General features: G+C 42.4%; 1 protein-coding gene and 1 pseudogene across 2 annotated transcripts in view; one reads left to right on the plus strand and one right to left on the minus strand.

Moving 5' to 3' along the window:
- Window positions 1–829: 829 nt before the first annotated feature.
- Window positions 830–1,341, minus strand: LOC100732798 (ribose-phosphate pyrophosphokinase 1-like; annotated as a pseudogene).
- Window positions 1,342–2,103: 762 nt separating this feature from the next.
- Window positions 2,104–21,935, plus strand: part of Ca5b (carbonic anhydrase 5B) — a 40,743-nt gene continuing 20,911 nt past the window's right edge. The window contains exons 1-2 of one of the 2 annotated variants that reach the window (XM_063242815.1): window positions 2,104–2,305; window positions 13,425–13,616. In XM_063242815.1, coding sequence (XP_063098885.1) covers window positions 13,478–13,616 — 139 coding nt within the window. In that variant the 5' untranslated portion in view covers window positions 2,104–2,305; window positions 13,425–13,477. The remainder of the gene's footprint in view (window positions 2,306–13,424; window positions 13,617–21,935) is intronic. The other variant, XM_003463029.5, reaches the window with a different exon arrangement.

Genomic DNA, 21,935 nt, shown 5'->3' on the forward strand with positions numbered 1-21,935 from the left:
TTCAGTGGTCAACTCGATTTAATGATGGGAGATTAAAGTTAAATACTTAATCAAAAGGCACCGTATGGCACCATCTAAAACCTACTATCACGGTGGTATCAGGCGAAGAAAGATTAAGCTACAGCAAATTATTTAATGTGAATGTTATCAATGACAAAACATGAAGCAAATTTGTGTTCCAAAAGACTGGAACGATGATCATTTGGATTGAAGAAGATATTTGACCAAGAAACAGCCAAAACAGTGATAGGTGAAGCCAAATAGCAAGGACTGGGTACAAAACAGAATCCAAGCTACAAACACAAGCAGATGATGGTGGATCAGAACAAAACATTTGCTGCACTGCGTTATTGCCCTTCCTCCTTTCCAGGTCCCACTCAACAGTTGCTCAAGCTGAGTTGCCTGCTTCTGTCTTACAGGATGTTGCATCTACTGAAGCTAGTTTTGATACTGCACAGGACTTTCTGTAATTTAGCATAGAACTTAGAGAACATGTCACACTTGGGCTGCCTCTCTTGGCAAAGGAGTCTGAGCTTCCCTAATCACATTCAAATAGCCTTAAACCACAACCTCAGAAGCCTGAAATCTTGCAGTAGCTGAGCTCCAGCTAAAGCCATGAGGGTCACCAAATCACCAAGAGAGCAGAATGAACAGTGCAGGTAGGCAATCCCAGCAGCAGTCTCAATCTGCCTTTCTCCAATTTGGGATAAACTCTATTATACCTCGTGTGGAGTGCTACCCTGAAGCAAGCTGGGTCTTTGGCTGAATTTGTCATCAAATGCCATGGGAAAATAAGGAGAGGGGCCGACTTTTTAAAAAGCCTCAGCAGTCATTCTAATATAGAGACATAGCTGAACAAGGAGGAAGCAGATTCCCCATTGTGAGCTCTCCTGATGGCTTCTGCAAAGACCATGGAGATGCTGATCACCTGTGTTTTGCAGCGATGGTTCATCTTGTCCTCCTGTGGTATAGGATTGGTGATTACTACTGCCACAAAGCTTATACTGTTGATGGAGAAATCGCTAGGCCAGAAAAGATTCCATGAGTCAAGATAGCATAAATTTGGGCAGCCTTCGTTGAGAAGTTTGTCGGCTGTGTGGCAGATTGTACCCCAAGTTTCTGCCATGTCAACAGGATAACCACATGGTCCTTCACATCTCCCACTGTACCATGTGTACCACTTCACTGGTCTTCTTCTGTTCTTTGAGAATCAAGGCAAAACCCACATTCAACTGGTCTGCAATGGAATACACTCTCAGCTCCAGCAGCGTTAGGTGAGACAACAGTACAATCCCTCCATTCCCAAGTACTTTGCCATCTTACCTCATCATTTCTAGTCATATCCAACCCAACTTGGGCTGGAAAAATTCAGACTCTGATTCTTGAGGCTTGTCTTATTTGTCAGTGGAGCGTGTGTTCCATCAACTTGACTTTAAGGAGTCAAATTTAAGTATTGGGGAAGAGAGCTGACTCTAATTTTTTTCTCCATTTTTCTTACAGCACAAGAAAAATGGAGAAAAAATTAAAGCAGTCTCACAGCACAGAGCTGCAATCAGAGCTCCAGACCAGGTGAGATGATGTCAAGACCTGTGCTGGACACAGCAAGAAGGTGTGTGCCTGTGAAAATCATCTGGGGAAGACACAGGAAATAATGAAATAAGCTTACTCCACACATTTGCCTAACATTTAAAGTCAACTAAGGCCAAGGGACTACAGGAACACGATCCCACAGTTTTGGTTTAGAGGATATAAAAACTGGCTGGAAGGAACACGAATCCACAGCTCAAGTTCAGAAGCTGTTAAACTCAGGTAAATTGGACATGAAACCTAGCAAGAGCGGACACATCCAATGTTTATTTCCCTATTGAGTCACCTGTTCACAGCCCATCAAGTCATGGTGTTTGGAGATGGGAGAAACCTGAGGAAAGTCACTTTTTAGACCCAAATTTTTAGGCCTACAATCTGATTTCACCCAACAAGGGCTGCCAGCAGAGGCAGAAGGAGACGGGGTGTGCGTGGTGGGTGGGGTAGGGGAGGGGCCAGGGCCGAACTCAGAGGCGTGGTTCAGGGTTGGAGGGGTGTGGCTGAGCGGAAGAGGGTGGCGGGAGCCGAGGTAGAGGGCTGGCAAAGTATGAAGAAGTTTGGCCCGGGCGGTAGTTTGGAAGTATCAGGCGCAAACGCCTGATGAGGGTGTGTTCTCGTGCGAGGGGCGTGGCTCGGGTATGAGGGGAGTGAGAGGTGGCCCTAGTCCGAGTCCCGCGAGGCGAGCGAGTGGACAGATCAGTGCTCGAAGGGAAACGCTCAGGTAAGGATGGGCGGCCGAGTGAAGTGAGGGGCCCAGGGGAACGGGCAGACCCAGAGAGGGCCGTGACCCTCCCCACGACCCCAGTCCTAGAGCTGCTACTCCAGGTTTTGCAGTTGGGACAGCCGCTGGCGCTGCTAGTATTGCCTGCGTTCCCTAGAAGGGCTTGACTTGGCATCGTCCTCCCCACTGTGAGCTCTTCCTCCACTGTGGGAGTCACCAGACAGCTGCACCTTCTTTAGAGCTCTTTGCACTTGTCGAGAAAACAGCTGTCTCAGACAATTTGTGGGGAACAGGGCATTTGACTTCCTTGGGAAGCCACGTTGCCGAAGTTGGTTGAATCTAAATAACTCCACTAGTCCAGTCTGCTGTAAAATAGCTGGAAAGGAGGGTGCGAATCTGAGGCTGCACTTCCAGAAGCCCAGGCGTAGTGAGCTACAACTCACTGGATTTTGCATTGTGTTAGCGCACCCCTCCCCCACCCCCACCCCCACCCCCACCCCCACCCCCACCCCGCGTCAGGAGCTGTGGACAGACCCAGCCGCCCCCAGGGCAGGAGTCAGCATCACAGCTGTGCAGTGGACAAATCGGAGACTTCTCCACTGCGCGTTTCCTTCCTTTGGTCTTTTTGTGGGGTGCCCCGCCCTAGAGCTAGAGGAAAGTAAACCTTCTTTTTTTTTTGGTCTTTTTCTTTTTTATCGGTACCGGGGATTGAACTCATGACCACACATTTGCAAGGCAGGCGCTTATGCGGCTGAGCTAAATCCCCAGCCCCTAGGAAAGTAACCTTCAAAACGCGAAAATGTTGGGGACGGAGATTCTTGGAGGCAGCCATCCTTAAAGTCTTCTTCCTTGAGGCTAGCGGCAATGCTGCCCCTTCCCTCTTCTCTTGTGTCCTTTCCTGGGGGAAAGTTTGACAAATGCAGGGGGTTCAATCGAGCATCTTAGTTGGGGTACAACTTGTTCTGGCTCAGCCACTGGAAACCACATTACTTTCTGCTTCCCTTTCCTCTCTACTAACAATCTGGCTTTGTCCATACTGCTGTTTAGAAGCTTTGCTGAAATATGGAAAGAGTGGCTCATTTCTCTAGTGGCAGTAGCTGCCCCAGACCCCTGACAGTCCCTGCTCATTCCTCACAGTGGCTGCTGTTAGGATCTGTTGAAAAGAAGACCCTTTCAACTTCTTAGGACTCTGCTCCTTAACTCAGTTTTTTAAGAAATCAACACCTGGGCTGAAATTTACTGAAAAACCCCCAAACAGCAAGGACACATCTACTCCTTCCTTGTTCTCCCCAAAGCCAGGCAAAAGGATGGGATCATTCTGTCAGGGAAGGAGGGGAGCGGAGGGAGCTGAGCTTTCTAAATCAAGATAGATATGGCGGCGGCGGCAACATAATCTCTAAATTATATTTCGTGGGATGGCAAAAGACCTGCTTCCTTTTGAAACTGGGATTGAGAAAACAAAAGATCAATCCATTGAGGATGAAGAATTTCTTTAATGTAATAGGACCTTTAATCAAAGATTTTTTTTTTTTTTTTGGCTATCTGCTTTGCATAGATAGAAATACTTCCATTGGGCAGAATTGAAACTGCTTGTATAAAAATGCGCAATTTATGAAGAACTGTTTAAGGCTTTTTTGTTTTATCATTTGAGACAAGGTCTCACTATAGAGTTCAGGCTGGTTTTGAACTCACTGTGTAGCTCAAGGTTGCCTTTAATGAGTAGTGATCCTCCTGCCTCAGTCTCCCAAGTACTGGGATTACTGGTGTGTGCCACCACACACTTTAAGGATTTTGAGAATCTCTTTTCCCATACATTTCTAAGTCTGTGAAACAGCAGATAAGGGACATTTCAGTAAAATCCAAGGACATACATAAATAATCAGTCATACCTGTGGGCATATCACACAGAAAGCTTAGCTTACCTTCTCTGTGACTCACCGAGCCCATAGGCTACATCTCTAAGGGCAAATTTGACACAGATTTTTCATGAAATACAGTAGTATGTGGTAGTAGTGCATTGTTATGTTTTATGGTTAAACATTACTTATGGTTTTACCAGCTTAGATATTGTAAATTTAATGTGTAAGTTATAAGTAACTAATTCTCAATAAATTACTACTTTTAATGTACCAGGAGAGATTGGCCTTAGGCCTGAGCATTAAAAAACCTCATGTGTTGTTATAGATATTGGACCCTGCCACCAGCCAAACCCAGTTGCTGTATATGTGATTTTCCTGGGACCCTCCTCACCCCTGACCTTCCATGCTTGGCTGCTTTCGTGACTGTCTTTGTTTCTTTGCAGTTTCTTGGCATCCCTGAATTGCTCCTTTTTGTCCTACTCCTACAGTACACTTGGAACTCATGGAGGAAGAGGATTTTCCTTTTGTCTCTAGCTTTGTAACGGCTCCTGAGCACTGAACGGTGTTGCCAACTCTCTCCTAGATCTATGCGCTTGGATGTACCTACCACTGGCATCTCAAATCTAGTAGGATAGAAACCATCTTTCCCTCCACTCTTTCTCATGCCAGGGGCTACTCCTCCGGTCAGGCGATCATCCTCATGCAGCCAGCATCATCCAGCCAAAAAATCAGGAGGCCTTTTTCTACTTCACTGAGTGCCAAACTTGACTTTTTAAAGTCAGATGTTATCTTTTGGCACAGAGTACTTTGTGCATCTCTACTATCACTGCTGTACACTAAGTACCTTGTCTGTCTCCACTTCACTGCCCAATGCAGTGCTTCACATTCTCTCACTTGGATTATTGGGATTGCATTTCAAATTTTGCATGCCCAAACTTGGCCTACTGGTTTTTCACCCCAAATCTGTCCCATCCACTCCCTTCCCCATCTGAGTTCAAAGCAACTCTATCCTTTCAGTGACCTAAACCAAACATCTTCTTTAATTTCTTTCTTTCACATCCTACAAGCTATATCTCCAACATATATCTAAAACCCAACCACTTCTCACCACTGCTTTACACCGTGACACTTTAACTTCAAATCCCTGGATTATTCCAAATAGACTTCCTGCTTCTTTCCTGCCCCTGCCCTTCACACCCACTGTCCAAGGTTTGTTTGTTTGTTTGTGCATTGCCCTGGGGGGGGGGTCAAAGACAGCACCTCTCACAGGCTAGGCAAATACTCTGCCACCAAGCTACAAGTACCTCAGCTCTCCCAAGGAGATTTTTAATTGGTCACCCTGAGTGATCTTCTTAAAATGTCAGTCAGAAGTCACACCCAAGCCTCTCTCCATGAGTCGGCATGATTCTTGGACTGCAGAGGTAGACAACCAGGCCTCACAAGGAGGTGATCCCCACCTGGAGACCAGCACCATTTGCTGGCCGCTGTCAGAGTGGGGACAGCCACACCCAAGACTCTCTTCATGAGTCAGTGCCATTCGCCATTCGTGGACTGCAGAGGGAGAGAATCAGGCCTAAGAAGGAGGTGATCCCTGCCTGGAAATCATATCATTTTCATTGTTTTCTTGGGTTGGATTTTATTCTCTTTCGTTTTGTTTGATTATGCTCAATCTGATGGCATGAGCAGCTATTTCAAAGATAGCAAGATGTATTATGGTAGCCATTTTGGATTTATTATTGGCTTGTTTTGAAGTCCTTTATTGCATTCATTGTTTTGTTTTCATTGTTTCTATTTTATTCTGTTCTGTTGGATTTTTACTATGTGTGAAGGTATCTGCAGTTATTTTGAAGACAACAAAAGACATTATGGTAACTACTGATGATTTCATAAGGTTTTGAAGTCCTGTATCACTTATACTAATTTATTTTGATTGCTTTTATTCTGTTTTATTTTCCTTGGTTTTATCCTCTTTAAAAAAAAAAGGTAGAAAAAGAAACCATCTCACCTTTGTTTCAAAAAGCAGGTTTGGCATTTGTTTTGGTTTTGTTTTAGCTACAAGATGCCAAAGGAAGTCTGCAGCAGCAGGGTCTCCTGTAGTGAGATCAGCAGCATTATGGGGACAGACAGAGGTTCAGACCTTTAGACCACTACAAGGAATCTGCTACTGGGTGTTGGGCTTTGCAGAGAGTGACTGAGAGTGGGGGTTATGGCAGGCCTTCTGTAGCCTTCCTGACCCGTAAGCCAATCTGGAGGTAGTCTGAAGCCAGTCTGGAGTACTTTCTCGGTGCCAGGTGTCATCAGCTGCCACCCCCAACACTGTGCACAGACCATGTGTCTTCTGAGTGTGAGGCAGTTCCCAAGGTATGACCATGGCCCTGGTACTTGTTCCCACCCTGCTGGGCCGATGTTTTCCTGATGACTATCCACAAACTGAGGCTAAGTGTCATTTATTCAGACTTATCTGGGAGCTATACTGTCAGGCCTAAAACCCCCAAAAGCTTTCTGGGCAGGACCCATGTTTTGGGTGCATATATGGCCATTCGTTTGTTTGTACAACTTGTAGCCCACATGCACATCTTGACCTTGTCTTAGCATGACCCTCACTTAGAAGGCTGAGTCAGAATGTCCCTTCTGATCAGTGTACATGTCACCTGACATCATCTTCCTGGAAGTTACTAAGTCTCCCTTCCCAACTAGATTGCAAGCAAGGAACCACTATTTTCTACTTGTTTGCCCACCTATCACCCCCTGGAACTGGAATTGTTCAGCGAATAAACCCAGATTCTACTTATTTCAACCCGAGTTGTCCCTCTTTGGCCTTGATGGTTAATCCACCCCACCCCCATGTCCTCATCATCCCAGAAGTTTTCCCTGTCCACCCTTCTGCTTTTGCTCCTCCTCCTAAATTGTTATAGATGCTGCCCCTCCTGAAACATAGACCTTTTGCTCCTTGTGTTCTTGATGCAGTCATGAGGCTGTCTTCATGTTTGGCTTGAAGAAATATCTGTTTAATTAACCCGACTAAAATAAGCAAGCCACAGAAATACTGTATGATTGCACTTGTATGAAGTACATAGAATGAGCAAAAACAAATAGAGATATGGAGTAGAATCACAGTTCATAGGGATCGATAATTTGGGTTATTTATTATTTAGTGAGCGCAGTTTACATTGGGGATGACAAAAAAATTTTGGGGTATGGATGGTGGTGATGGTTACACAATCTTGTGAATGTATTTAATTCCACTGAATTTGTACACTTACAATTGGTAAAAATGCTTATATATAGAAAGCCATAATTTTTGAAAAAGATAACAAAAAAGGAGATATGTGAGTGTTTAGCTTTCCCTTGTAGATTACAAGCTTCAGAGAGTAGACAAGAGGCATGACTTTTTCATCTTTACACCGGTATGATTCTTTCCAGAAGATAGCATTCATTAATGCTTCACTTCTGGATTGGAAGTTAGTGGAAAGGAAGCATAGAGTGAAAGCTAGTTTCCCCCATATTTCCTTGCAGTTTTTGAAATTTCATTTTAGTCAAATTAATTTTATTGGGGGAATCCCGATTCATTGTAATTGTTTAATGTCATTGATTTAAAAATGGTAGTAAAAGTCATCCCGGATGGCTGTTTTCTTAGTTTTTGTATTTATAGCATGGGTAGGATTTGGGCATTGAGTAATAATAACTGCATTAATCTAACACTTAACATTTTCAGAGAACTTTATCATACCTTGCATTATTTGAAGTCACCATTACCTTTTAAAAATAATGTATACAAATTAGTGATACAGAATAATGAAATTTATTTTAGGTATATTGATACATAACGTATTTTGATTATTTTCCTTCCCATTACTTCTTCTCCTGTTCCTGCCCCCTGCTCCAATTCCTTTCCCCATCTCTAAAAGTCAGTCTTCTAGTTTGCTATCATAGATGTCACCTTCTTATACAGTGTTACTACACAACTGTTTTTCCTGTTCCTCTGGTTCTAAATTCTTTCATAAATTTCAGAGTGTACCTTAACTTTAATTTTAAAAACTCTGGTTCACATAATCCTTTTATTCCACTGAACCATAATGATAAATATGAAGTTTCACACTAACTGTAGACTTCCAAGTTATAACATAAAGTTCTTTATCAAAACTCTCATCCAAGATGAAAGTGAAGATGGCAAGAAAGATGTGAAGTGTTTATACTAATGGTTAGTTGATACTGAGAAGCTCTGTAGGACTACTGCCCTTTTGGACTATTTTTTTAATTTTGAAAAATTAATAAGTTTCATATTCTGTAATAAACTACCACCAGAGGCTATTTTATACAGGAAATTTTATGCAGAAAAATTATGAATTAGGAGGATAGCTTTGTATGAAAAATATAGTCATAGATAAATTGATAAGCTGTCTGAGACGTGCTACAAAGTAACCGGGAGAGAGGAAGAAAGCAGTATAAACAAAATGTGATCCTCCATGAATATAATTGTTTAATTGTTGAAATGGAATATTGAGTCCATAGGTGATTGTCCCTTAGTGTTCCCACTATGCAGTTGCCCTTGCAATCCATAGACAATTGATTTTAGGATCTGTGAGGAGAGCATGATCTTCAGATACTAAGGTTCTTTATATGAAATGGTATATCCACAGTATATATGTGTATCGATGCCATGTGGTACCCCATAAATGTGTAAAATGTTATGAATCTATAAAAAATTTTATTTAAAAGGAAAAAGAAAAAACAAAACAAAACAAAGTGGTGTAAGGGTACAAGTAATACAGAACTACAAAAAAAAAAAAAAAAACAGTAAGAAATCACCAGTTAATAGATTATACATTATCATCTTAGAGATAGTTGCTCAAGTCATAGGATCAAAGCATACAAAGTGGGCATTCAAGCAGTGAGACTGCAAACAGTTGTGTTCAATGATCCAACCAAAAACATTAATATGGTCAGCTATTTAACACCCCTAAACACACTTGCTGTTGTATCCTTTAGAGCACTTTTTTTCCCTCTCTTTTTTACAACAAAATTTACACATTTTGGGTTTTATTACTCCTTAGTTCTTATTACTTTTTTTGGAAGAGAATAAAGTCAAATATGGCAAAACCAAGAAAGTTATTCAAACTGAAAATAACTACCTACAGCTTCCCACATACTATAAATCCCCTCCACTTTATTGAGATGACACCCATGGTACATAAAGAGTGTCCTACGACACCTATGGTACGTAAACAGTGTACTATGTTGTTTAGGGAGAAATTATAAGCCAAAAAGGCTGTATGTATTCATCATACATTTTTTCTAACTATTTTTGACCCAAAATTGACTAAATCCAAATCCACAGGACTTGCAGCAACTGTAGATGCACAGGACTGGTTTTATTTGCATAAATTTGCAGTTATCCATAATAAAAAGTTATTAAAAAGAAAATAAAAGGCTAATGGTCTGTTACTCTGTAAGTCAGTTTAGCTAAGGATGGTATTTGAAGACAAGGTGCTTCTATTTGTTCAAAACACTGCCAAGAGAATCTCTTAAAAGTTTTTGTCTGGTATCATACTTCAGTGGGATGAGGATTTGATGATAGCCAGTTAGAGTTCTGCGCAGAGCTGTAGATTTTTCTTTGGAGCTAGTGACAGGAAGATATTCTGCTTCCTGTTTTCATTGAGCATGACTTTCCAGGTATGCTTTTCGCTCCTTTCCCGTAGGTGGAGTCTTCTGCCCCCTCTAGCTGAAGGGAAGCAGTGTCAGGACAGTAGTACAGAGGAGAGCCAGGTCACAGACAACTCGTAGCATCTTACTATTACTCTGCATTGATGGGGACCACATCTGGGTTTTTGTTATTATTGTTGTATCTTGCACTCCTCTTGAGAAGAAGAGTTCAAGCCTGTAAGTGAAAAGCATCTTTAGCATCCTCTGCATTTCTCTTTTTGTACCTTCTTGTCTTCTATAAAGGCCAAACTGCTGAGGGTCTTCGTTTTGCAGAAGGCAGAATCTGAGGAGGCTTGAACACACTGCTGTGAGCCGCTTTGCTGTGTTTCCTTGCTTGTCCTTTTATTTAATGATTTTATTTTTATTTTTATTTTATTAGTGCCTGTTTGTAATACATACTGATTACATTTGTTGTGCAGAGGTCATCCAAGGACACGTCTTAATTCTTTTTCTGTCCTCTTCCCCTCACTTTCTTCCCTCCCTTCATTTCTTGATCTTCTTTCTTTTGCAAAAGATCTGTCTCCCTGTTTTCTATGATCCATCTTTTATTTTGTTTTTCAATTTATTTATGCTTTGAATTTCTTATGTAAGAGAGACCGTGCAATGTTTAAGCTTGTGTGTCTGATTTATTTTATTTAACATTATGGTCTCAAGGTGCATCCATTTTTCTACAGATGACTCAAATTTATCTTTCTTTAATAGCAGAGTAGTAATCTTTAAAAAATATAAACATTGAGGTAACATTCACATAACGTAAAATTAACTTCTTAAAATAAATGATTCAGTGGCTTTTAGAGTCTTCACAGCATTGTACAAACACCACCTCCATCTAGTTTCAAAACATTTGCAACACTTAAATGGAGCCCGTGTCTGCTAAGAAGTCCCCATTTCCCCTTTCCCTTCTGACCTAGCAACCACCAGTCTACCCTCTGTCCCTTCAGATTTCCCTCTTCTAAGTATTTTGTGTGCCTTCTTGTTTTTCTTCAGGATATTGCATTTCACTTTCCAATAGTCAACGAATTCTTCAGTTTGTCCACTTGTCACATGTAGATGGCTTTAGATTGCTTTTTGGTGGTTACCCATGCTGAACAAGATTGTTCAGTCTTCAAAACACTCTAAATTCAACAAAGTTTCTACATTTCACATCAGTTCACAAGTCCAAGGCTCTTCCATTTTGGCCTAGATTCCCCTTAAGGTAGAAAGGTAGAGTCAAAACCATTGCCTTTAAAAATAGATGTCCACCACAGTTTTTCTGGGCATTAAAAGCAGATGATGGTAGCCTGTTCTTCTTGTCTTGCTTAATAAGTAGTGGTAGTGGGGCCAGAAATGAATGCATGACCTTTGTGCATGGCTTCTTTCATTTTAGTATCATGTTTTGGAGGTTCATCACATTTTGGTATTTTCCAGGGTTTCATTCCTTTTAATTAGTCCTCCTATAGTTGCAATATTCAACGCAGTACCTAACCAAGGAAACAATAATAAATGTTGAAATGAAAATGTGTACTGTGAGAATTCCCATCCTTTTGAAACTAGGTTAGCTTCCTACTTGGGTAGATTCTGATTTAAATCAAGCAAAACTTTATGGACTCTTCGGGTACTGTCAGTATAGATGTGAAATTCTTGTTTTAAAGGACCCATTTAAAAATATATCAAAAAATACAAACAACTTGCATGGGCTGGGGATGTAGCTCACTAGTAGAGCACTTGCCTTGGCATAGACAAGGCCCTGGGATCCTCAGTACTCAATAAAATAAAATGAAGTAAAATACAGGGCTGGGACTGTAGCTGAGTGGTAGAGAGCTTAACTTGCATGAGTGAGGGCCTGGGTTCAGTCCTCAGTACCACACATGCATATACACACACACAAAATAAAAATAAATAAATAAAATTATCAACCCTACAAGTGGATGATGATAGCCTCTGAGATAAGAAAAGACTCTGCACTGTCCCAGAACATGCAGGTAGTTATATCCCAGCACTGAGTTTCTGAAATTAGGATCAACATCTTCCCCATCACCAGGAAAGCTGCTCAGGTCAGTACTCCTTGAACAGCTGTCATATACCAGGCACTGTGTCCTGAAGAGATGTGGCCACAACTGAGACAGACACAGTCCCTCCACTGTGGGACGTAGGTGCTGGGGAAACTCCATTCCTGATTGGGCACTTAAGTCAACTTTGATAAACACTGATCCAGAGTCCTGGGCTTACCTGGGGAGCACATGGTTGAGGGAAGCATTGAGGAAGGGACTGTGGAGCCAGTCCACTGAGAGGTGGGCCGAAATTAACCAGACACAAGTTTGGGGAGACTGGTCTAGGAAGGAAAAGCATCTGCACAGGCTGGAAGGGCAACAAGAGCTGGAAAAATGGAGTCCACATGGCTCGTAGACAGACTGGAGCACAAATGGACAGAAGACAGCCAGGCCTAGTGGTGTGGCCCTGTAATCCCAGCTACTGGTGAGGCTGAGGCAGGAGGATACCAAATTTGAGTTCAGCCTGGGCAAGATCCTGCCTCAAAGCAAAAAATAAAAGTCAGAACAGGACTGAGGATGTAGCGCAGTGCTCAGTGCTCCTTGGGTTCAGTCCCTAGTACTGTTAAAGACAAAAACAACAAAAACGACGAGAGATTGATATCTTAGTGGGGCCAGGGAAGTCACATCAGTTGTGGCTCAAATTGTGTCCCAAACAGCTCTCTGAATGCACCTCAGGTAATCCCATGGAACACTTCAAAATCTACAGTGAAGTGAATGTAAAATCAAGGAAAGAAAATTTTGTGTTTTTAATTTCAGAACTTGCTTGTTCCCTTGTACAGACAGGGTGAGGAGTTTTCAGGAAACAAATGGATGGAACAATATTGGAGCAAGTGTCAGGCACAGGAAAGAGAGAAGGGTACAAAGTTAATATCCTCATGATTTCTGGAGCCCACAGTGAATACCTCAGAAAGTGTTATCTTCTGAGAGTCACAGTGAATGTGTGAGCAGTGGAGAGCAGAGAGAGGGGAGAGAGAGGTGGACTCACAGATTATATTTAAGCTTAGATTTCAAAACCTCCCATGATTCTTTCGGCAGGTTGTATCTTGGTTTTGTTTTTTGTTTTAAGCAATCCAGAATAGATGATTCTTTTTTATTCAAGCTGCCTGGAGGGAATTTTAATCATTGGTTTTTTGCTTTGCTTTGTTTTGTTTTTTTTTCTTCTCCATGGTATTTACCATGCTGAATAATTAATTGGTATTTCAGCGAGTAAACTTTTTTTAATTTTAAGAAGCTGTATCCTAAACAATCTTTTTATTCCTGTGGATGAAGACCTTTTCTTCATGCCTCTAATATTTGCCAACCCCAAGGGAAAAATAAATTGTATGAGTCAGTCCTCTGGCCCCTGCCTTTCATGGCAGGACCAATGGGTTTATAGAACAAGGCTGAATAAACTATTGACTCTCCTTTGCCCTCCCCCCACGTCAGGGCCTGAACTGCCAGTCTGAATGTTGCCCTACTTAGAGGTTTTCACATGATTTTCAATCTCTATTGTTTATGGCTTTTCCTCCTCTACCCTCCTCCCTCTAGAGTTTTAGGTTCCTGCGCATTATTTGGCAGCTGATCAGGATTCCAAACTGAAGATGCTGCTGCTGAATAGCCTGAGAGTTATTCAAGGGTCCTCCTGCAAATGGCTGTGGAGGAGAGTCCGGGTTCCCAGATCCATGCCGGTGAGACCCTGCAGTCTGTATACCTGCACGTATAAAATGCGGAACCGAGTCTGTGAGTATAATCCTTCCCTAGAGAGAACAAGATGGCTTGTTGGATGGTTTGTGTAACAAAGAGAGCTTTAGGCATTTCTAGATAGGATGTCATTGGCATTCTGGTATAAGATTAGATGGCTTAACCATTTGCTATAGATTTTCTAAAATAAATGTGAAAAATCCATTCTTGACCAGGCTTAGCATGCTGAAACGAAGGTATACAGAAACTGGGCAGGGGAACACCCACTTTCAAGTATCTCAGAACCCGGTATCCTTAGTATTTCTTACTAACTGTTGTCCTTGCATTAAGATGGGTCCACAGACTATAAATTGCTTCTGTGAATTTTAAGTTTCTGGAAGTTGTTGTTAATTTTTGTAAGCAGGTCCATGGCTTAATGCTCTGGAATATTCTGCTCAGGGTCACAAGTCCCAGAGTCAGTTCTAACTGAGTAGCTTGCAGGTGTTCAGCAGCATCCCAGCCTCTACCTACTAGATGCTAAGGCATCCAGTTTTGAGAACCAAAAAGATCTGCAGACATTGCCAAACAAGTTCCAGGTGACAAAATTGCCCACTTGTTAGGAAACACTGGGATGATGGCAAAGAGTAATATATGCATTTGTGGAAAGATGAGTTGGAATTTCTGATGAGAGGAAGTCCTAGGTTTACCATTAAGGAGATTTTTTTAGTGTGTTTTTCCTTAATTCAAAGAAATTGACACAGAAGTTTCAGTTGCTAACTAACATTGAAGTTTAGGATTCTCCCTGTTTTGTTTATTCTCTTTGACCCTGTATGTATGTAATAAAAAGAATGAGGAAGAATAGAATGCTTACAAATTAGTAATGCTAACCCAGTCAGACCCAAGGGCGTGAAACTGCTCCAGAAATATATGGTTATTATGAGTTTACTGTGAGTTTGTACTCTTTCTTTCAACATGACTGTATTCTCATTAAAAACAAACAGGCTGGAGTCATAATAAATCTCTGGTTGTTAGGTGTGGCTTCCCATTAGCACGCCCACATCCTTCCCGGATGGGCTTCTTCTAAACACTGGCATTTTGTGGTCTCAGGCTTAAAATGGAAAAATTAGTCATACTTATCTGGTTACCAAAGTTTCTCTTTCTAACAGAAAGTTGAAAGTTAAGCATATAAAACTGTGCATGCTTCTATTTTCAAAACAGTTCACGTCTTTCAGTTTGGACAAAAAGTAACAGTAGTAGCTTGGGGAGGTGGCAGCTTTGCTTGATTAATTTCCCGAATCATATGACACATTGTCATTTCTGAGCTGGTTGGAAGAACAGAGCAGAGTGAACGTGAATTTGGTTTTTGGCGTCTGACACTGTCACGCCTGTCTTCACCCAGGACACTGTCACAGTCTTTGCTGCCCTGCTGAGCACCTCCAGTCCTGCTATCCTCACTTGCTGAGTGGTAAAGACAACAGTCACCTTTCCTGGCAGCCGTAGCCCAAGGGGAGGCCCAGGGTACATGGTGACCCAGAATGACACAGGATGACACAGGTAGAATCCTTCTGTGCCTGCCTCACAGTGAGGACTCTGTGTTGGTTGCTGCTTCCCATAAAACAGAATCGTCACCATCATCCTTACCGGCATCATCGGCTCGGTGCCTCCCTCAGATGTTTAAATCTAGATGTTTTTAAGATGAAAAGGATCAAGTGAAGGTTGTTATGGAAGATTTCATGGACACCCTGTGCACTGTGCCTGCATCTTTCTTCCCTGCAGGTCTTCTTTGGCTGGCCACTCAGATTGCTGTTCTCTCAGTTAATTTGACAGTCCTAATGTGGGGACTTGTATATAACAGACACAGAAGCCTACACCTAATACCCAAGATAAAAATAAAACTAGGGTGGGGATTTAGCTCAGCAGCACAAGTGCCTACCTGGCAAGACTGGGTCATGAGTTCGATCCCCAGTACCCCCCCCCCAAAAAAAAACGCAGTTTCACTTAGATCATCTAGTGAAACTGAGATTATTTGAAAGCTATCAAAAATATAGCTATGGAGTCGGGCATGGTGGCTCACGCCTGTAATCCCAGCACTCAAGAGGCTGAGGCAGGATCTCCACAAGTTCGAGGCCAGCCTGGGCTACATATTGAGTTTGCGGGCCAGCCTGAAATGCATAGTGAGACCCTGTGTCAGAAAAAACGAAAACAGAAACAAAAACAAACTTGAAGACTTTGAGTCTGGCCCAGTAGCAGATGCCCATAATCCCAGCACTCTGGAAGATTGAGACAGTGGGAGCCTGGCAACTTGGTGATTTAGTAAGACCCTGTCTCAACAATTAAAACACATAAACAAAAAAGGCCTTGGGATATAGCTTAGTACAAAAAAGGCCTTGGGATATAGCTTAGTGCAAAACCCCTGGGTTCAATCCCCAGTACTACAGGGAAAAACAAAACAAAACAAAACAACAACAACAAAAAAAACGAATGAACGGCACTATTTAAAATGTAGCTAGAAGCCACTGGTAGCTATTTATGTGTAAATTTAATTCACACTCTTTACTATATTTTACATTTCCATGTATGTTATAACTATTTCAGAGCTGTTCTTTAATTTTTCCAGGTAACTTGGTAAAATCACCAAACCTAAAGAGCAGTAGCACTAAAAGGCTTGCTCTACAATGCCTTCCTTCACGAGGAGCTCTGCTAGAGGCTGGGATGCCGCAGCCTCCTTGTCCTTCATTACTTATCCAATACCCTTGGGAAAGGATGGGCTGATGAAGAGCCCCCTGGGTTGTGTAGTGGCCTCTGAGTTATCTTCAGCTCCCTGGGAGCAACATGCAGCCCTGGAATGGACCACAGGAAAACTGGGCTTAGTCTCCTGCACTGATAGTGTGCCCAGGGGCTAATGCACTCAGCATCTAAGGGCCTTTTACAGTCCTGGAGCTCCAGCAAGGCAATTTGTACTTCTGGGATTCCACTCAGCACACTCATTGGGGGTGCTCCTGGCTATAGTGTCACTGCGTTAGGGGCGAGGCCCCCGTGGATGGTCTTTAATTATGGAGACAGCATATCCTTCATGAAAAAGGAAGAACACAGTGAGACATCTGATCATAAGCAAACCAGGGAAGGCAGTAAAGTAATTCAGATTTTTCTAATAGGTTAGAAAGGGGGAATGAAGTGAAATTGATTGTAATAGTAAATGTATTTAATCGAGTAAATTCAGGGTGTTATCATTTTTACATGGAATCGATGTTTATTCACCACCAAGTTTACACTCTTTGTGCCACATCTTATTGCCTGGTGGATGTTTCCCATTTCCAGTGTTTCATTCTTTGGCCTGACCAAGGGCAACAGCAGGGGAAGACCAGAGCATGGGAAAGAAGAGGAGGAACCAGATAAGACCTGAGGCGGGTTGGAGTAGGAACACCCGGGCCTTGGACACAGATGTCACCGCTTGCTGTACAGTTGTTAGCATGGATACACGATGACATGATTTAGAGAGACCACCGAGTGACAGAGCACAGGAGTCAGGGGTGTGAGAGAAAAGGGAAAACCACCAAGAGGTTTAGCGTGAAGCCAGGGTGCAGGGGCCTCAGCTAGGCTGGTGGTCATGGGCAACTCAAGGAAGAGGTGACGCTGAAAGAATGTGGCACACCTGGAAATAAAGCAAAAGGGAGACTTAAACTCTCTTAGTGTGTTCAAGTTTCTATAACAAAATGCCTTGGACTGGGTAATTTATAAGCAATAGAAATTGATTGCTCTCATTTCTGGAAGTTGTGAATTGCAAGGTTGAAGCACCCTCAGATTTGGTCTTGCGGAGGTTTCCTGCTTTAAAGATGGTTCCTTTTGGCAGTATCCTCATCTAGCAGAAGGAAGCAGGGAACTCCCTTGGGCCTCTTGGGTAAAGGCACTGATCTTTTTCATGAGGCTTCACGTTTGTGACCTAAGTACCTCCCCGAGTTATCTTCTCCTCATACTGCCACCTTGTGGTGGAAATTTCATTACAAATGTAGGAACACAGAAATAATCAGTCTACAGCATAAAACTTTCCCAGTGGTGCTTTTCATCTTATTCGTTCAATATCCACATGTTAATTGTAAGCCAACTAACTGGCAGGGCAGTGAAGAAAGCAGATAATTAAGCACAGTCATATAATTATAACTATATCCATGGGTCTTAGTTACTTTTTACTCGTTGCTGAGACAAAATACCTGATGACTAAAATTGGGAAAGGAAAGGTTTATTTCTTATAGTTTATGGAGGTTTCAGTCCATACTCAGTTGGCTCCAAGGCAGGGTGACATAGCAGGGCCACAGTTCATGGTGGCTGCAAACAGCAAGGCAGAAACCAGCAAAAGAGAAGAAGACACACCTTCCTGCCATTACATTACATCCTGGCTCCACCCCTAGGCCAGTGTAGCACTCACACTCCCAATCCAAGCTCTAGACAATGAACCAATCACACATGCATAATGCAAACACATGAGGCCTGGGGGCCACCGACATAAGCCATGACCTTCCACCCCTGGCCCCCTTTTATACAATGTACATCTTTTATACAAAAGACATTTAGTCCATCTCCAAGATTCTTGTTGCCAAAGTCCTAATAGTCCCAATAGTTTTAGCATTGCTGAAAAGTCCAAGGCCAAGTCTCCTCTAAGATCTACGGCAAACTCTTAACTGTAACCCCCTGTACAAATGAAACAAGGTTAAACATTTCTGAAATGCAAAGGCACAAGATAAACATTACCATTCCAAAAGTTACAAACAGGGGACTATAAAGCATTGGAAACAAAGCAAGTCCAACATGCAGCAGGGTGAACATTAAGTCCTAAACTTCTATGTTCAGCATTTGAAGCAATCTGGTTTGCAAGCTCCAAAAGGCTTGGGTGATTCCACCCCCACAGCACTTGCAGGGATATCAGCTCCTGCAGCTTTTCTCTTAAACCCTCTCTACTCACTTTTTGCAGCTTTCCTTGGATTATCCATGTTCCTGGCTTTTCCAAACTTCTGGGGTCTCCCCTGCACCTTTGGCTTCACCCTTACATCTTTACAAATTGCCCTCTCAGGGGCACACTGCTTGGCCTGCCAGGCCCTTTGCAATCGAGGTGGAAGCTGTCTTACCCTCAGAATTTGTGCATTTTCCTTGGACCTAAAATCAGCACCATGTGGCTGCTGCCAAGGTTTGCTGCCATCTGGAGCAGCAGCCAGGCTTTTTTTCCTCTCTTGCCTGTAGGGGTCGATTGCCTGGATTTCTCGGTTCTGTGAACCTGATTGTGAAGAAAAGATTCTCTATGTTGCCACCATTCTGGAACCTCACATGGCCTCCATTGCCATTCTGGTGCATCGTGCTCTGCAGCTTTCTCCTCTAAACAAATTCTTTCACTTTTGCAGTTTTGAGCCTGCAAAGGGTAGAGACCTGCTGCTTGGGCTGCCCCCTGGCCATCTTTCTTATCTCTGTGTTTCTTCTCCCCAATCAGAGTCTCAACTCTATCTTTACAATCCACAGATTTACTGGAATATTCCTTCTGGCCAAACTCACAGCACTGTAAATTATCCAGCTGGGCTATTTGCTCTTGATTTGCAACATAAAGTTGGCTAAAAGCCCCCAACAATAGCCATGCCACAGCCTCAACATTTGACTGCTTTGACATTTCCTTTTCCAGATTAAGCAATCCATTGCTCTTAGTCTCAGTCTCAAGCAAAGTCTCTGGGCTTGAACAAAATGCAGACAAACTTTCTGCCAAGCCATAACACACATCATGGGGAGTCCAACAACCAATGCAGTCCTTCTTCTCAGCAGAAATCTACCAAGCCTGGTCTTTACCATCAGGCTTTCTATCAGCCTTCTGGTCTCCTGAGCTCTGACCAGAATCCCCTCTACATAACAGCTTTAGCTGCTCCAACCGACATGTCCAAACCTTTCCAAACTCTGCCTACCAGCTATTTCCAAAACCTCTCAAAAAACACAGGGAAATTCACAACAAATTACCTCACTCCTCGGTACCAAATTTTGTCTTAGTTACTACTTTTTACTTGTTGCTGAGACAAAATACCTGATGCCTATCCAAAGCTGGGAAAGGAAAGGTTTATTTCTTACAGTTTTTGGAGGTTTCAGTCCATACTCAACTCCAAGGCAGGGTGGCATGGTAGGGCTGCAGTTCATGGCAGCTGCAATCAGCAAGGCAGAAACCGGCGAAAGAGCAAGACATACCTTCTTACTGCCATTATATTACATCCTGGCTCCACCCCTAGGCCGGTGTAGTACTCATACCCCCAACCCAAGCTCTAGATAATGAGCCAATCACACATGCATAATGCAAACACATGAGGTCTGGGGGCCACCGACATAAAACATGACACCATATCATAACTGTTTCATAGGTAAAAAAAATCACAGTGCTATAATAGTATAGGAGGATCATATTCTAAAGGATGGTCAGAAAAACTTTGCTGAGCAGGTGACAGGTAAGCCCAACACCTAAAAGAATGACACCAGGTCTAAGTCTGATGAGAGGAAATTGATTTCTGTAAAGGAGGAGCAGGAAGAAGGGTCTAAAGCAAGAATGAGCTTTCTGTCTTTCAGGGGTTGAGAGAGAGATGCTCAAAGCTGGAGAAACAGGTATTTGCAATGAACTAAATACCTGCATCCCTCTAAAATACATTAAGGTGAAGTCCTAACCTCCAAGCTGATGGTGATAGGAGGTATGCTCTTTGGGATGGGAATAGGCCATGAGTATAGAGCTCTTGTGAATGAGATTAATGCTCTTTATGGATTCCAGAGAGCTCCCTGCCCCTACCACCATGTAAAAATACAGTTGCAGGACAACTGTGTATGAATCAGGAAGCCAACCTCCCCAGGCACCAGACCTACCAGCCTCTTGATCTTGGACTTCCCAAACTCCACAACTGTGAAAACAGATTTGTTTTGCTTATAATATATTTGGCTTATGATATTGTGTTACTATAGCCTGAACACACCAAGACAGTGCCAAAGCACAAAATAAATAAAAGCTGAGACAACTAAGAAAAAAAAGACTATGAACTGAGATGAAGCATATCCTTTACATGGTTTTGCCGCTCAGTAGCTATGGATTCTTAATGACAGCATGAATTAGCTCACTTAAGACATGGTTGATACAATCACTATCTCTGTTTATTTCATTTTCCCTGAATAAGAAAAATCTGAACATAAAGCCTCTGTCAATTAGAACACACAATCATCTTCCTATTTTCAGGGAAAATCTGAGCAATTACCAGAAAATTATTTCAATCTGCTTTTTGCTTAAATGAGAAGAGGAGGGGGAGCAGAAGTGTGAATTTATCTTTAGAAAAACAAGCCCTTGGCAAAAATCTGGCTTCACTAATAGGACAATGACCAAACCCTTCTGCTGTGGCAGAGGTGGCCTTGGTTAACAATGGAGGTGGGTGAGTAAAAGAAAACCTGCTGGAAGCTAAAGCTTAAAACAGAGGGGCAAAAACAGGCAATAGCATTAGAGCCATAAAAGGACAGTGAGGGAAGCAGCCCAGATTCCTTGGGCTGGTGTAGCATGGGAGTCACAGTTGTACTTTCTACTTCCTGAATGCAGTGGAGAATGATTAAGGATGGCTGAGGGCATCATCTTAGGGACCTGATCACTATTCTCATTCTTCCTTAGTCTTGACAGGAGACCCTCATCAATTGGTGTTGTCTGTTTGTTTCCAGGAATCTTTGAAACTGAAGAGCTATTAAGGTTTTGTAGAAGTCTAAAAATTAATACAATTTGAATTAAATGTAGCTACCCTCCCCTCAATAGCAGGTGGATTATCAGTACTCAAAGGGCATATATTTAATAAAGTACTACAGGCCAACAACCTGCTCATCAGGTTGCATTCTGGTTTTGTTTTCTGTTTGCTTGGTTTTGTTTTTAAGGACAGGGTCTTGCTAAGGAGTGCAGGCTGGCCTTGAACTAGCCCAGGCTGGGTTCCAAATATTGACCATCTTACTGCCTCAGTCTCCAGAATGCTGGGATTACAGGCATATACCACCACACAGAGTAACCAGGTTGCATTCTAGCCAGAATATGATGGTATTGTGCCAGCTTGCATGCATTTTCCATTGTATAATGTATTTCTGAAACAGAAGGTCCTTGTTATTCTCTAAAGTAAATTCTTTTTCTTTCAGTTTCTTTTATATTAGGAAGGAAAAAAAAATTCCAAAACATTGGATTCAGACCTCTCTAGAAAGGAGATGACCATGTTTTATGAAAAAAAAAACAGAAATAAAAAATACTATAGGTTTTCATATAGCTTTTTAGTTCTAGATGAAGACCTTTAAGCTTTGGCTCTATGGATGTTTGGGACAAGAAAATTCTGGCTTGTAGGAGCCTGACCATCCATCCTA

Source organism: Cavia porcellus, unplaced genomic scaffold (assembly GCF_034190915.1).
Source record: "Cavia porcellus strain 051 isolate PalLab524CR breed Dunkin Hartley unplaced genomic scaffold, mCavPor4.1 scaffold_33, whole genome shotgun sequence".
Lineage (NCBI taxonomy): Eukaryota > Metazoa > Chordata > Mammalia > Rodentia > Caviidae > Cavia > Cavia porcellus.